Raw genomic sequence first — 16,630 nt, forward strand, 5'->3', positions numbered from 1 at the left:
AGGTTTTATTTTGAAGTAGAGTTCTTTTATCCTTTTAAGTAGCTTAGATAGTGTCATCTTAAGCAGTGTTTAAACGCCTGTAAATATTTATTCCTCATGTGATGCAGTTTTCTGCACAAGTTCTGCATATGCTTTATTCCTTGTGCTTAATTCCTTTGTCAGTATTGTATTTCAGATTGACCTTTTCAATCGTAGTCATCAGTCTGGGGTTTTTTTCCCCTTTTGTGCTAACCATGCACATAGTTAGTTTCACTACACTGACTTAATGATTGGATTAATGACTGTGTAACACTACTCGCTGCAGTGCTTCCCTTTGATTGCAGCAAGCTTTTGTACGCTACAGAGCGCAGCAGAAAAAAGGGGGTTTATGCAGTTGTTCAACCTTTGGGCACAAAGCAGAATATACAAGCAAGAGATTACTGTTTATGTGTTAAAATATTTAGGAGCCGCTTGAGCAACATGACAGAATAAGAGCTTTTCGGTTTTCAGTAATGTAGAATAGTTCAGCCAGATCTGGAACACAGTTGTGGTGTATAGATACATGCTGATAATTTTACACTGCAATATAATAAAATTTGGGGGCATCCCCTAAAATTGTAAGGGATCATTTTATGTTTAGCTACTACTTTGAAAGCCTTCTGAAAAGGGCCAGAAATTTTTGACCTCTGTTGAAGCTGCGCTAGTGTCTTGTTCTCTATTTGTGTTGTTGATAAGTTTGCTAATACCTTGTGCTTCCCAAAATTTCCATTGAGAGACAAGGTATGCTGGTTCTGCAGTACATTTATCGTCTGTGGTCTGAGAATGGTCTTGGGCCCTTACTTGACTCTTCACAAAACTTACAGTATTGTACAGTCGCCGATTGGTATGACCACATTTTAAATGGAATGCTGTTTCCTTAAGATGCTTACAATTACTGTTTTTCTGCAAGCTTGTGTAGCAGGTAAATCGCTGTGCCTAAGATCTGTGACACTTCTGCGGTGTAAACGAATAGCAGCAGAACTGCGGGCACATCCAGATTCAGATGAGCCAAAACTCATTCTGAGGAGAAGTCTTACCAGGGAAAATCTCCTGAATCTGCCATAAAGCTTGATTTTTGCCTCAAGCCACTTTGTACTATTGAGCCCAAGATCATTATTACAGGGACTGCTTGAAAGCTGAAAAAAGCAATAGAAGCAGCTGCAGTTTGGCAAAATCTTTCAGTGATTGAGCCGAGAATAGAATCCAAATTTCTAGATTTGTGTTCAGTCAGTCATATCGTTGTTACTTCAATTTAGCCTATTGGCATGCTGGAGTGGATTATGCCAAACTCTCTAGGGTAATGTGTACAGTATATAATAGCTTTATTAGGGAACATAAAATTCTTGCTGCCAAGGACCCATCTGCTTGTTCTTTAGAGTTGTTACTTGATTGCATATAGATTTTTGCATGTATTCGAGTGCAGTGCGCGTTGGTGAGGGGTGACGTAGGTAAGGAAGGCATCATTCAAAACGTAATACCGTTTGCTTGTTCACGTCAAAATGGTGATGGTACTCACTTGGAATTATTTCCGTATATCTGGAGGATTGCTGCCTTTACCCTTCAGCGTCCTGAGGTTTGAGAGGCATCACTGAGGGATAAAGGATTTCCCATCATGTTCTGTTTACCACGTGAGCTGTTACTGGTGACAGATGACTTCTGGGCGCTGAGTCGAGAAGGACACAGATGGTCAAAACGATGAATCTGAGAGAGTATTGAGGAGTATGTGCTTTTGTCCAATCAGCATTTTGTTCATTTCACCTGTGAGAAGGGATAATTATTGAATTATAGGCTTAATCAGAAAAAAATTACAAGTCTGTCAGGATTGCACAGGGAAGCACTACAGGGTTGCAGAAAGAGCAGAGGATTTCCAGAGGGATGGAGGATAACGGGTGAAATGGCAAATGCAATTTTACGAAGATGCTTTTAAACATTTACAAAACTCTACAGTGTTTAGATGAGTTAGGCTGATATTTAGACAACATGCTGCTGTTTCTAGTCAAACTTCAGTGTATAATATGCTTCTGGACATGGGTGGGTTTATAAATTTGGAAGTTGATGTATTGCTGTGGTCTTTTTCCTCTGCCCTGTTGGTGGAACACAGATTTCTTTTTGTGATGTCTGAACAGGCATAGTCTACCTTCTTGTTGCTATTGATAGGCTAAACTAAAAATGCAGATTAGGTGGGAGCATTAGTATTTACATTTTTGCTTGCTCTAAGCACTTTATATAATCGATCATGAGTTCCGCTGCTGATTTAAGGGTTTGCTGTGTGGACAAAGAGATTTAATAAAAACTGATTATGGTCCCACTTAAGTATCTCATGCTTGATTGACATGGTAAACTTTTTTCTGTTAACAGAACGTCCGAAAAATGTGGCCTAGTCGGAGGAAGGAAGGCTATAAAGTAGTTGATTGCTTTGTGCTCTGGTTTTCCTTTTCGTTTGCAGTGTTGCTAGAACAGTCTTGTAAGTGTATTCTGTGCCTAGGGACTCTCAGTCTCTTTTCAACCCTTTTCTTGCAATACCCCTTGCATCCTATGTAGAGCATTGCCCTGAAAAATATTCCTTCAAAGGCTGTAGTCACTTGCTTTTGTTGTCTGTTTCACACTTTCTTTTAATTTTTGGAGCATCAGTGGTGGCTCTTGAAGGCTTGAAATGCTGGGAGGTAAAGAAGCTTTGAGAAAGTAAAATCCCGTACTGATGGCTCCAGACTTGCAATACTCCAGCCACCAGATGCTGATTTGTGTGTGTGTGTGTGACAGCTGTCAGGTGTGTTGGAACCAAATAATTTGTTTCAGACCAGACAGTCTGCGCACCTTCCTGGTTCAATTCTCATCAAACTGCCCTTTTACTGCTGAGTTAGCTGTAGGCTGCTCCCGGAGAAACCTTCTGCTTTGAGTTCCTCATCTGCAAAGTAGGGATGATGATAAATTAGCAGTGGGATTCCAGTTAAGCTTCCTGATACTTACTCTGTTTTAAATAGTCAGAAAGTGAGAAAAATGACAGTGTGTTCATGATTATATTAGCTAGTCATTCCAAATACAGAGGTAGTTGGTTACTTTAGTATCTTCATAAAAAAAAAGCCTCTTTAGAGAAGACTCTTCTTTATCATCAATATGTATAAGATTATTTCCTTTAGGCTAAATCTCCTCTCGCTATATAAAAGGTCTAATTTCAATTTGCTGTTTCTATCTTCAGTATTTTACAAGGCAAAAAATCTTGCTTTTCCGAGTTGCCATGCTTATTCCAATGATTTCTCCATACTCATTTTAATAAGCTACAATTTCAAGCAGAGCTGAAAACAGAATTAATTTTACAGTTCATCAGGTCTTGGGGAGGAAGAGAGAAACTTCGCTTCAGTTTTATTAACACTGCCACATTTATGTATCAATAAAAAAATAAAATAAGGTGTTTATTACTAGGGATGTTGCTCAGAAGCCACATCAAAAGTTCAAGGTATGTGGCTTTCAAGGCTTTAAAACTCTAAAACCATGGGAATTTCTTTGTGGAAATACAGCTACATATAAATTGAACTTGGATAGTGCTATGACAGCCGCGTTCATAGCAGCTGTTCTTTGTGTCTTTTCCAATCAGTAGTGGGTAGAGATTGCCAAGAGATTGACGTTGCTGTAGACAGCTGTTAAAAAGGCAAATGTCAGTCTTCCACTACTATTTGGAAAACCTGTAAATAGGTACTTGTTCTGAAGATATTCTTGAGAGCAGAGAAAGCCCAAATGTGAAGATAGTGTAAGAACAATAGCTGTTAGCCTAAAACTGGGGGGGGGAGGGAATTGATGAGGAAGTTCTCTTCTGTCCGTTGGGTAACTTCCATACTCTTCAGATGCAGATAGAAGAATGGTTATTCATTTCCAGTTCCCAGAAAAAGTTGTAAGACAAGTACCAGCCAGAGCTGATAAGAAGCAGGAATAAAACTCTTGAGTAAGAATACTTGCTTTTTTTTGGAAATAAGGTCTTTTCACATAGGTTTCTTCTTACTGCAAAGCCCTCACCTGAATTTTCCTATGGTTGTCTGTCTAAAGTTAAATACATTGGAGGTCAGTTTTTGTATAGAAGCCAGAATAGGATGTTCCAAGTTATTTTCTTCAGCAATCAAGTTTCCAGTCATTTCCTGGCAGTGGGATTCAACTACAATGATATTTTGTCATGAATAGGAAATACTGTTACCAGAGACCAGAGTAGTGTGGGACAGTTAAGTTCCAATATCTAGTCTCTTCTGTGGACAAATGGGACTCCAGAGAATAAAGTATCAGAAAAACTGTCTTGTCCAAGAGCTGAAAAAAGTGATTTTACTTGTTCTTTTAAGATGTTCTCACTTAAAGAGAAAAGAAAAAAAAAAAAAGTCCTCTTTATGCATGTCTAAAATAAAATTTCAATAATCTGTTTCTGGTTTTGCAGTTTATCCTGACATTTGCACCATCAGTCTAGTAGCTGTTGGGGATATGAATAAACATGCAGACAAGTTACTTTTCTGGGAAGATGTGTATGGCTTTGACATGTCTTGCATGAAGAAAGCTGTAATTCCAGAAGCTGTTGTGGAGGTGCTGGATCCAAACACACTGATATCTACAGCCACTGTCATTAAGGTACCATACATCTTAAATTTTTAGTAGTCAGACTAGAAGTTTCTTTTTTTTTTTTTTTTTTTTGGGGGGGGTGGGGGGGGGCGGAAAATACACACACAAGCACACACGAACTTTGGCATCTTCAAAATGATACAAATGCAATAAGGTCCTTTTTGTTAAGACTGTAAGACTTTGATTAATTGGTTTTTTTAACCAAGTTTGAGTTCTTAATAAACTAATCTTACCATATTTAGATTGTTCTGTTCTACATTTTCTTCTATCCAACCCCAAATGTCCTTGCATTTTAGTAAGTTACAAGTTATGTAACTGCAATGGGAACTATACAACCCCTCCCCGGAACAGACAGTCTTCTGTTTCACTTCCCTCTTCATGTCTATCAGTGTATGAGTTGCAGGGGGGCTTCTTAGTTATTTCTGTGTCAAGCTTGCTGGCTTTAAAGATTTTTTTCATTAGAGGATCACTCACTATTGCCCATAGCTTCATCCAACAGAATGACCATGTCTGAAAAGGCAACAGTAGTTTCTGCAGTACTCATGGAATTAATTTTGTGCTTACTTCTCTATATTGTCTTTTTTATGGCAGCTTTGTGATGGGGAATAGCAGCAAAGTTGGTAGCAATTGATATGAGAGAGCTACCTACATGACGAGATGTAATTCCAGAACACTGACTAGTTTGAAGTTCTGATGCACTTTGTAATTAGTAATAATTTGAACAATTCAGATCAGATTTGGAGAAGGACTATTATAAATCAAGGTTTTTTTGTCACAACAGTATTCTAATTATTGTTCATATAGTTACTTTTCCTTTGTGAAACACTTAAGGCAGTAATATTACTGCCCTTCAGTGGGAATTGCCTTTTTAGTAAAGAGGTAATTTATATTTAAATGCATTCCTATCCTACTTTATGTGGAAGAAAATGGGTTTACATAGTGCATCTCTGAACTTGACACTGTTACTGAGGGTAGTTCCAGTCTCTTCCAGCATGGAAACTGCTTGCTGTGGTCAGTTGTCATTCTGCCCACAAAAGCAGCAACAGGTGAAGTACAATTTTGTTTTAAGTGATGCAAGTTATTGTTTAAGCTTTTCTTGTGTGTAATTTTATTACAGAGAAGATTTAAAAGTATGAAGTTTTTTAAATACAGTATTCAAATATAAGAAGCGCTGAGACTGATATTTCTTTAACTTGAATAACTACTTCAGCCTTCTTGTGCATCTCTACTGTCGTCTTTTTTTCTTTTTTTTTCCACTTCAGGATTCTTTATTCATTGACAATGAAGTCATTAAAAATGTCTCTTACATTTTATTCTCTGAGCTTCTTGACTAGACTCCCTCTAGAGTCAGTGAAATAAAATTCCTAAGGATACCTATAGTAAGTTGTGCAACTTGAGGCTTACAAGGGTCTGTTTTCCTTGAGAGGAAGGAGAGGGTAGAGTGGCTAATGCAGTTGTTGAAATATACTTTCTAGACCTGTCATTTTAGGGAAGATAAATTCCACCCTTAGTGAATGAATGTGCACAAACCAGGGGTATTGAGGTCAAGAATCTGAGGCCGTAGTTGTTAGCCATCTGACGGGTTTGATGGTGCAATGAGTGAGGCATAGGCACTTCTCTCACCTGCCTTATATTATAACATTTTGCATCTTCTGATTGAAGTGGAAGTGTGGTTGAATACTTCTTGCACATAGGTCAAGTTTGGTGTACAGAAAATGAAGAACATATGATGTGCTCTATAATCAACAGCTGCGTGGATAAGTTGAGCTCTATCAGTTTGTTAGGCAAACAAATAAATTAAACCCACATCTTAACCTGGAAAGTGTTGATAACAATAACTCTAGTTAAATGAGCCCAATGCAGTCTATAAGTTGCTGTTGTTTTAGAAGCAAAATGTTTTACTGGTAATAGTACATGTCCCTTTCTGATATATACTGTCATGAGCAGTCACTGTCCAGCTCAGGTGTATGTTTTTAGCAAATTTTATTACCAGGCACCATTTCGTATAACTTGCGCTTAATGCTTTTACACTCACTTATTCTCAGTAGCAATCCTGGTTTTTAAAATAACCTAAAGTCGAAGCTTGAGCTCATTTGCTGGAGTCATAGTACTAAGTAGTAAAATTAATGAGTGAGCAACAGTGGCATTACAGGTAAATTGTTTTAATCAATAGCCATTCCACAAAACAAATGGATTAATTTTTGAGGGAAAGCTTAAAAATGCTCCAATTTATCATATGACTGCTACAAAAGATACTTTTTTTTTTACTGAGCATGTTTGCTCAGATTAGCTACTGTCTGTTTTGTATAGTTTATAAATTAACTTTTGAGGAAGCAGAACACTCCCTAAAAAAGAGAAGGCAGCATCAAGAAATACTGATTAATAATGTATATGACATTTAACTTCAACAGCATACGCCATTCTTGGATAAAGCATTTTAACTGAGTATGTAAACTGAAAAACTTCACATAGTGAAAAAATGTGGGGGACTTCTTACGAACAACTGGAAACTGAAGCTTATTGCTCTTTTAAAAACTGATTTTATCAATATACATATTTCTAAATAAAAAGCTAAAATACTGAAACGCAATTTGATTTGACCATGTTATTGTTGTTATCCTGGATGTGGTTGTGTTAATTTCAAAATAGTGAAGTAGTTCTCCGCCTTGTGTGCTTTTTCTCCTCTGTTCTGTCACTCTGAAATGTCGCATACTGATACACCACATGGTTATGCTGCCATTCAGAAGGACCTAGGTAGGCTGGAGAAACGGGCCAATGGGGGTCCTGTGCGAAGGGCTTGGGGCAATCAAAGGGCAATGTGAAATCCTGCAGAGGGGAAGGAAGAATAAGCCCATGCATCACCAGAGGCTGGGGTCCTACTGGCTGGAAAGCAGCTTTGCAGAGAAGAATTTGGGGGTGCTGGTCAACACCAAGTTGACCACGAGCCAGCAACGCACACCCCTGTGGCAAAGGAAGCCAACCAATGAAGGGGCTGGAGCATCTGTGATACAGGGAGGGCCTGAAAGAGCCGGGGTTGTTTTGTGTGGAGAAGGGAAGGCTCGGGGAAGACCTCATCAGTGTGTACAAATGGGCGGTGGTGGTGGGGCGTGAAGGTGGTGGAGCCAAACTCTTCTCAGTGGTGCTCAGGGGCAGGACAAGAAGCAATGGGCACAGACTGAACTCCAGGCAGTTGCCTTTAAAGATCAGGAAACACTTTTTTTTTTTTTTTTTACTGTGAGGGCAATTGAACAGCGGCACGGGTTGCCTGGAGAGGTTGTGGCGTCTCTGCCCTTGAAGATATTCAGAAGCTATCCGAAGGTGGTTTGTGAGCAACATGCTTTAGTTGACCCTGCTTTGAGCATAGGGTTGGACTAAGTGATTTCCAGAGGTCCCTTTCAGCCCCATTTATTCTATGAGCAATACAAAACTAACCTGGCGAAACAAAAAAGCTGAGTTTTAACCCATATTGTTTTCATACTGTAATTTATCTTGTAGCTACATGAACAAGGAGTAAAACAAGTGAAGATGCCTGTGAAAGTTACTTAATCTCAACAATGGGCAGCTGTCATCATGAGCAACTTTTTTGAGCAGATGGAGCTACTATATGTAGTTCCATACCACTACTAGTCAAAGTGGCTGGTTTTTATGGCATTTGGGGAAGATTGATTTTAGGTGTTTTGTCAGTGTGCAGATAGGATTAAGTGGTTAAGTCTCTTCCCATTTTTGGAGAGGTGAATTAGTATTGCCCTAGAAAAGTTGTTGTCTTATGGGAGCAGCTAACAAACTTTCATCCAAAGGAAGATCTTAAATTAAATTCAGCCCTGTTACTGACAAAATTGTATTATTCCTTTCGACAGTGTATCGACTGTAATACTGCCTCCACTACAGACTTAGAATTCTCTTCAGATTTCACCCTGACCATTACGACAAGCACAAAGTGTACGGTAAGACAATTTTCCTTTCTTCATGTATGGTCATTATCGCATGGGACTAATAGTGCATTAATTAAGCTTCATTTGTCATCAGACCTTGCCTTGAAACATTCTGTTCTGCAGTACAGAGGTGTCAATGAGCCCTTTTGTAAAGAGATGGATGTAAAACTCGAGTTATAGTGTTATGGTATAATACAGGTAGATAAGGAAAGAAAGATGGGGAGCATTGGCATTGGGGTTGTTCTGTTTTGTTTTCTAGACCATTTTCTGAAAAAAAGTTTTCTGTTCAGACATGTTATCACTGTGCTCAAGAATGATGCAGTTACTCTTCTCATAAGAGCTTTTATGAGTTTTGTAAAAAGAGTGAAAATCAAAATAGCTATGGGGAAGGTAAACTATAGCTCATGCAATGAACATATAGCAGCTGATACGGCAAACACAGTTTCTCAAACAGGGAAGTTAATAGACTTTACGTGTGAAGCCTGAGGGGAAACAAATACAGCATTAGAATCAATCTGATAACCCGGGTTTTTACTGCATCTGTTTTATTTATTGTATGCAAGTTAGTATTTTCACTTTATGTAAATTAATATGACTTATTCAAAAGAATACTAATTCTAGAAATGCTGTGGGATTTGATTGGCGGTGAGTTCTAATTACAGCAAACAGAACCTTTTCATCTTAGTGTTAGAGACTATGCTGCATTAAATTCAGTGGAGAATCTCCAGCATATCTGAGTCTGTGACCTGCCTCAATTGAGTATTATTTGTCTATCAAACACTAATCAATATGAAAAGAAAGAAAAGGGAAAAAAAAAAAGTTTTCAGTCTGAGCTTTAGAATTAAATGAAAACTCGGTACTAGGGCATCTTTCTAACACTTTGAAATTGTGCCCACATGGTTCAGTATGAATTTACATAAATACACATTAATTTTGCAGCATTTTTCTTGGTCATTCGGTATCTGGTATTTATGAGAAAACAGCACAACATTGATTTTTGGACTAATGAAAAATGTCCCCTATTTTTTTCTGCAAGGGCCCATGTTATTTATGGTGTGTGCTTTGCATTCCATTTTTGAAGCGTAAGTCAAGGAAGATACCTAAACATTTATGTTGAACATACTTCATGTAAGGGTGTGAGTGATTTCTGAAATAAAGATGATATGAATGTGTTTAAAGGTAAAACAAATCAGGTATTCCAACACAAATATTAAGAAGTGTTAAGATAGGTACCTATGTGAGGATACCTTTTTGAGATGACTCAGTTATGATGCCCAGCTTGCTTTCTTTGTTGGAGCAGAGGAAGAAAAGAATCAAATAGAAAGATACTTGCAGTATTACCTTTAGGCAGGGCAGCTGGGATAAAGATGAGGTACAGATGAGAGAGTCTGGTGGTGGCTTAAAGTAATGCATTGAGTTTTTAAATGTTAAATGGTAAGCAAAGGCAGGATGACCTGTTTTTTACAGATTTTATGATTGAAGTGATATGCTTTTACATTCAACAATTATAAATGCTTTCTACCAATTTATAAAATACCCTCATGAAATTTGACAAAAGTTTGTGTTAGGCTCTGAAATATGTAATAAAAACTAAAATTTTTGTAGTCTAGTGTATTGTGATACTTCTGCTAGGAGTTTCGTGCTTAGCTTTAGTTCACAGCACATCACAGCATTAAGTCCAAAGGGATAATTGGTAGCTAATTTTTAATATATTGTGATACATCTGCTACGGCTGGTTTATTTGGCTTTTGCATGTGTATGTGAAGAAGAGATGTGGGCTTCCTCTAATACGGACACAAAGATTATGTTGCTGTATAATGTAACCACTTAAGCTGATAACAAAATCTTGGACACCTATGTCAACGTAATACCTATTTTTGGATGGGTCTGCATGTTAGTTCACACTGCTGTATTTGCCACCGCTTCTGTTGTATAACAGGATGCATAAGAATTTGTTGGTGTTCCAAAGCAAAGTTTTCCCACATTAATAAGTTGAAGCATTGTTATTAGTGTAAGTAGCTATGTACAAATATTTCATAATCATTTGTCAATTATCACCAAACTAAGTAAAGACACAGTAACCTCTTGAGTTTTATTAAATGGAAATAAAATATTTTATTGTGCATTCAAAAAAAAAAAATAAATCTCCTGTTTTTAGTTGTCATAGAATCATAGAATAATTCTAGTTGCCTCGGGGCAGGGTCAGCTTTGATCTCAGACCAAGCTCCAGTGCAGCCCTGGATTAATTTTCTTAATGTGGCCACTTTTGAATAACTGATTAGTTAAACAGAAATCTCTACAAAATCCTGGTGATCTTTTTTATGTTTGCATAGAGTAAAATAGCTTATTTTATAAACGTCATTTTCCCTAGCACTAGACCTTTACAAAAACTTCGTTTCTGTTCTGTGATCCTATGGTATCATTGACTTATAAATCAAGATGTACACCTGCATTTTATGACTTCAAGGGAGAAGGGGAGGGAAGTGTGGGAAGAGCAGTGTTTCTGAAATTCTGCAGTGAATGCAGGTTCTAAAAAATGATCAGAACTCTGTAAAGTATTTTGCACTTCATCATTTAGGTTTATTGACACTTTGAGTGAAATTTCCACTCTTTCTATGATGGATTGTAGAAGTTTAGTTCGGGGTTGACAGTTCATCCATCATATCAGGCTGCCTAACCTTGCAGTAAATGAACAATAAAAGTCCATTATTTATATTGAGAATTTTTGAGGAGATGCTTTAAGATTGCAATTTGTCCTTTGAAAATAACATTTAATGTTTTTCTTGTTTGCATCTGTGTTTTGTTGTTCTACTGGCTTTTCGTTTTTTGTACAAGAAGAGAAAGCTGCTTGTATTTCCCAGAATTCTAGCTTTTACACAGAATCAGAGAATCATTTGGTTGGGAAAGACCTTTAAGATCATTGGGTCCAAGCATATCTGTCTGCTACTAAACCGTGCTCCTAAGCATTTTTGTACTTGTCTGTTCTGGTTTTTGCATTGTTTAAATATGAACACTAAAAAATAGTTTTGCTTTATTTACAAAAAAAAAATTTCACAAAAACAAGTTTGGAAATCCATCCATATATGCTCGTATATATCAGTTTTTTAGCTCACAATCTAAAGTTCATTTCAAAGCAGCTTTTTCTCAGCCCTTTCTGTGCCACAGAAGTGTGAAAACAGATTTGGTTGTCTTATTCCTAGTGTTGCCATCAACAGCAAAGCTAACTTCAGACCTGTGTTACCATCAGAATGAGGACTCTCTCAGTTACGTGGTCCGTCTTTAAAAAGCAAACAAGTGGAAAGCTTAAGTGCACGGTGGTACATTAGAAGTTTTGTGGATCCTGTTGCAGATCAGCTACTAGTTTGCATGGTGTCATCAGGTTGTGGGGAGTGGGTTTCCATGCTGCTGCTTTCCAAGGTACCGAGTGGGTGCAGAGGAGTATATGGTAAACATTCTTAATGGAAATATGTCAGCAGCATGGAATGCATGGTTGCTGAACTTTTTTTTTTTCAGAAAATTAGCACTGATGGGAAGTAATTTAGCAAGAACTCAGAGAAAAAGAGTTCTGGTCTCATCTAGTTGGAGTATAAAACATAACGTTAATCGTTGAAGAGCTAAACTTTCAGCTGACAACTCTGGAGGCATTAGCCATGTTGGGGTCTGTCTCTTCTTCCCATCAACCTGTTTAATGTCTGTGGTAATAGGACAGTAAGTTCTAAAAGCTGACAGTAATCAGAGCTGTAATGCAGTCTTTCTACCAACTCATTACCACATTTGCTTTGATTATGACTTGGAACACACTCAGGACCCCTCAGGCACAAGAGGCTGCACTAGTCATTTCTGTGGCAAGATGTTAAATACCTCTAAAACATGACCTTAGGTTTTTTTTGGTTTTTTTGTTGTTTTGTTTTCTTCCCTTAGTAGATGCTGTTTGAAATTCTGTGTTTATTTTCGGTCTCAGCAGAGAAGTTGACCTCTTCTTGATTTCCCTGTACTTTATTTCTATTCTTATAAATTGTTCTGGTAAACACTTCTGGGAGGGTTTCTTAAAGGCTGTGGGAAGCTTCACCTAGGAGAGAGTTAGGAACAGAAGTTTTTCCTGTTCTTTGGCTGGAGGGAGTGCAGGAAGATTAGCCTCTCAAGCTAACCTTTGGGACTTTCCACCCACCTCTTTCTATCCTTTTATTTAATTTTTTTTCCCCTCCATTTTGCTTTGTCACTGTTTAGTACAAACCTGATAATGCAAATGCTGAAACAGATATTTCTCTTCTTTCTAGATATTATCACTGTTCTTGCTTTTGGAAGGCCTTCTTGCTGACCTCTTGGCTAATTATCTGGTTGTATGGTAGTGCCACTTAATTGTGCCAGAGGCTGGTTGAAAACCATGAAAGCAGGCGGTAGGCTAACTGGTTTCTGGTTTTAGATAAATGGACTAAGGACATAAATGCCCAGACTTAGTGATGAACTTGTGCAAAATAGAAAAACTATGCACTTCTCAAAACCTGAGAGCATAGTGTTAATTGACACATACCTGATTTGTCTGTCCTTCTACCTGTAAATTATTTTAAATTACTCTTCATACTTCTATATGACCAAAAAACCACCTCCTAGCAGCATATTAAGTCATGCTTGTAACAAATCAGCCTGATGTCTCTCTGTAGGTCCACCCTAAGTGTATTGCAGATGATCCTGTAATGCATTTATTGAGTCATAGCCCTAAAAAAATGCTTAATGCTCCTAAATAGGTTTTTTCTTCCAGGTGTTCAAGCATTTAAATAGGTCTTTAAGGAAAAAAAAAAAGTAATAAACCTGAGAAATATGGAAAGACTTTGAAATGTGACCTTCTATGTGGTACCCAGTCTTTCAGAAGTTATTGGAGGGGAGTGAGTCAAGACTTTTTTTCAGAGCACATAATCTTTCTGTTGATTTTCCAGAGGAGGGCTACTAAAATGATCTGAGGGCTGGAGCACCTCTCCTATGAGGACAGGCTGAGAGAGGTGGGGTTGTTCAGCCTGGAGAAGAGAAGGCTGTGGGGAGACCTTACTGCGGCCTTTCAGTACTTAAAGGGGGCCTACAGGAAAGACAAGGGGAAAATCTTTTTAGTAGGGCCAGCTGTGACAGGACAAGGGGTAATGGTTTTAAACTAAACCAGGGTAGGTTTAGACTGGATCTAAGGAAGAAATTCTTTACAATGAGGGTGGTGAAACACTGGAACGGGTTGCCCAGAGAGGTGGTGGAGGCCCCCTCTCCAGAAACATTCAAGGCCAGGTTGGACGGGGCTCTGAGCAACCTGATCCAGTTAGCGGTGTCCCTGCTGACTGCAGGGGGGGTTTGACTGAGTGTCCTCTAGGGGTCCCTTCCAGCCCAAAACATTCTATGATTCTTTTATTTTTCTTCTATTCCTCCTGTGATTTGCCACAAAGTAATATCTTTCAGCATTAACTTTATTTATTGTTATTTTAGCTTTCAAAGATTTAAGATATTCAAAGCATGGAATGGCTGCATGGAATCATTATAGGAAATTGTTCCAAAACACTTTTAGTGCAAGTTGACTTGATTTCAGTCTTACAAAGATAATGGCCAAAAATAAATTTTATTAGCCTGCAAAAGTGCATTTTCCTAGTAAAGAGCTAGGGTCTGTTGCTGCTGATTTTAATGAGACATCTGGCTAATATCAGTTAGTAGATGCTGCTAGGAAAATATTCCATTAATTGTCTTCTAAGTTGATCACTGTGTGAGCTTTTGAGATAAAATATAATGGTGATTACCCTCAGCATAGAAATCAGTTGACAAACTTTCCCCTGTGAGTCCATCAAGGTTGATCTTTCCTAGCTGAATAACAATATCCCCTGGGAGGAAAATGGCAGTATCTCTTCATTGCTCCCAAGAGATCTTGTCAAAGAGCAGGGGATGTGTATAAAAAGTGGGAGGGAGGGGGGGTGGTGGTGAAAGAAGGATAATGAACCAGGGGACGTGACTGATGTATTAAAATCTTGAGGAGGAAAAAGGAAGTTGAGTTGACTGTAGAAAATTTTTTTGACTAAGGAAAAACCTTTTGCTTGTTAAAATCTTCTTAAATGTTAGACAGTTTTGTTTCTTAGTGTCCAATCTTCCACTTGGGATCTAACAGTAAGTATTGGTATATAGGTCTTTAATTCCAACCTTAGGTGAGAAAGTATATTTTTTAAGCTAAAAGTTGGAAATCTGGCTTTGGGTACTACGGTTGAACACACCTTGAATGCCCAATTTCTGTTTAAAGGAAAGACTACCCTATCATGCTACAAAGCAGAATTTGTCCTTCTGATATATTTAGTTATTGGTAGCCTCTACAGTGATCTCCAGATTCTTAGTCTTTTTAAGACACAAAATTGTTGGGTTTTAATAGCGAAGGGGTTCTTCTCCCCGTGATAAAAATGCAGCAACTCTGCTGCGTGGATGACAAACATTCCATCTCCATGCTTGGATAAACTCCATCAAAAGCGCATTATCTCCCACTTCTGAGGCCAGCTGTCTAATTGTATTTGTTGTAGCCACTCTCTGTTGGAACATGATACTAGTGAAGAGCAAGAATGATAAATTACTCACTGTAGGTGATAGCGATGATGATAATTTTTAATTTCCTTGTTCCTAAGTGAATTGGTAAGGTTGCCTTTACGAGTTCTCATAAGGAGTCAAGCAGTCTCATTTGTTTTATCCTTTTAAAATGCTGCACGTACAGCCAGCCATTTTCTTTAGAAAAAAGCCTTAGTGTTCAGATATATTTGAATTAAAATTTAGACTCCTCTTCCCATTTCAGCTAAAGGCTCTAAGTGGAAGAGTATAATATGTACTGATATTAATCTATTACATATGTTAAAGCTTTTTGTGGTCTTAATATATTTGGTACATGTTACATGAATAAATGGGGGAAAAAAATAGGCTCAAAATAAATTATCTGGGAAGGAAGAAAAAATGTTGAAGACAACTGAATCTTATTGGGAGGACAAGCTTCATTTACAGGGTTTTTTTCTATGTTTGCACAAACATCTTAGAAACCCTCAGTGATGGATGAAGACCTTAAGCTACTTTACATGAAGAATAATATTTCTGCAGAGTTTCCTAATATTTAACATCCTTTGAGGCTAGAACACGTGTCACGCTAGAGTTGCAGTTATTTATTACCAGTTTAGAAGTCGTCGTTTTTGTTTTCCTCTTTCCTGGTATTCAAGAGACTGGCATTTGAAAGAATCTTCCAGAGAAGGCTTAAGTTCTTGCTGATTAGTTGCTGGTGAAGTTGTAAATGAGCTGTCAAAGTTGGAGCAGAAAGATGAGGGGAAACTGCAAGGAAAGAAATAACTGTTATTGTTATGCTTTAAAACAAACAAACAAAAAGAAACCAAGGCAGTAGTTGTAAAATGTCATCTAGAATTTATGGAGGCATTATTTCTTTGTTCCTTTTCTTTAGTTTGACTTCTTGTAAAAAAGATGCCACCTATAAAAATCTGGCCAGCTGTATTTTGCTGCTTAGCTGCATGTGTTAAATTTTACAAGAAGAAGGGAGGACTTAATCTTCCTTCAAGCTGTAAACACTGGAAATGTCTTTCTTTGTAGTATTGCATATTTAACAGAAGTCTGTGTTTGACTGTTACAGCTACTGCAATTTGTGGTGCTGTTCAACAGTGAAATGAAAGGAAAATGTTTTGAACTGCTCTTTTACGGAATTATTTCACTGAAATGTACCGACATATAAAAGATATATATTGTGCATTTCAGCATAACACTACCAACAAGTAATGAATTAAAAAAAAAAAGTTAATATGTAAGGGAAGATATAAATTCCTAAAAAGAAGATAGTAACTAAACCCACAATTTTATAGCTAGTTTTATATTATTGGGTATTTCAGCATTGATTTGTGTAGGGTTTTAGATTTGTGAGATTTTTCTTGTTTAAATACACAGGAGGAGTGATTGTAGATAAAGTTGTAGAAAGCATCGTGTGCGTGTACTGACTTTTTTTTCTTTTCCCAAGACATTAATATGGGGTACTGGATCATTTCTGTGGTGGTGCAAGGCTTTCACTAATATAGCTTAAGGAGGGGGGGGAGTGC

General features: G+C 37.7%; 1 protein-coding gene across 3 annotated transcripts in view; it reads left to right on the forward strand.

Annotated features, from left to right (window-relative positions):
- PRMT3 (protein arginine methyltransferase 3) overlaps positions 1-16,630 on the forward strand; it is a 63,389-nt gene that overhangs the window by 31,959 nt on the left and 14,800 nt on the right. For 2 of the 3 annotated variants that reach the window (XM_035892637.1, XM_035892638.1), the window contains 2 exons: positions 4,433-4,620; positions 8,469-8,555. In XM_035892637.1, the coding sequence (XP_035748530.1) occupies positions 4,433-4,620; positions 8,469-8,555 (275 nt within the window). Of the gene's footprint in view, positions 1-4,432; positions 4,621-8,468; positions 8,556-11,743; positions 11,789-16,630 lie in introns of those variants that run through there. The other variant, XM_035892639.1, reaches the window with a different exon arrangement.

The sequence above is a fragment of the Egretta garzetta genome, unplaced genomic scaffold (genome assembly GCF_000687185.1).
Source record: "Egretta garzetta isolate BGI_Z169 unplaced genomic scaffold, ASM68718v1 scaffold454, whole genome shotgun sequence".
In the NCBI taxonomy this organism is placed as follows: domain Eukaryota; kingdom Metazoa; phylum Chordata; class Aves; order Pelecaniformes; family Ardeidae; genus Egretta; species Egretta garzetta.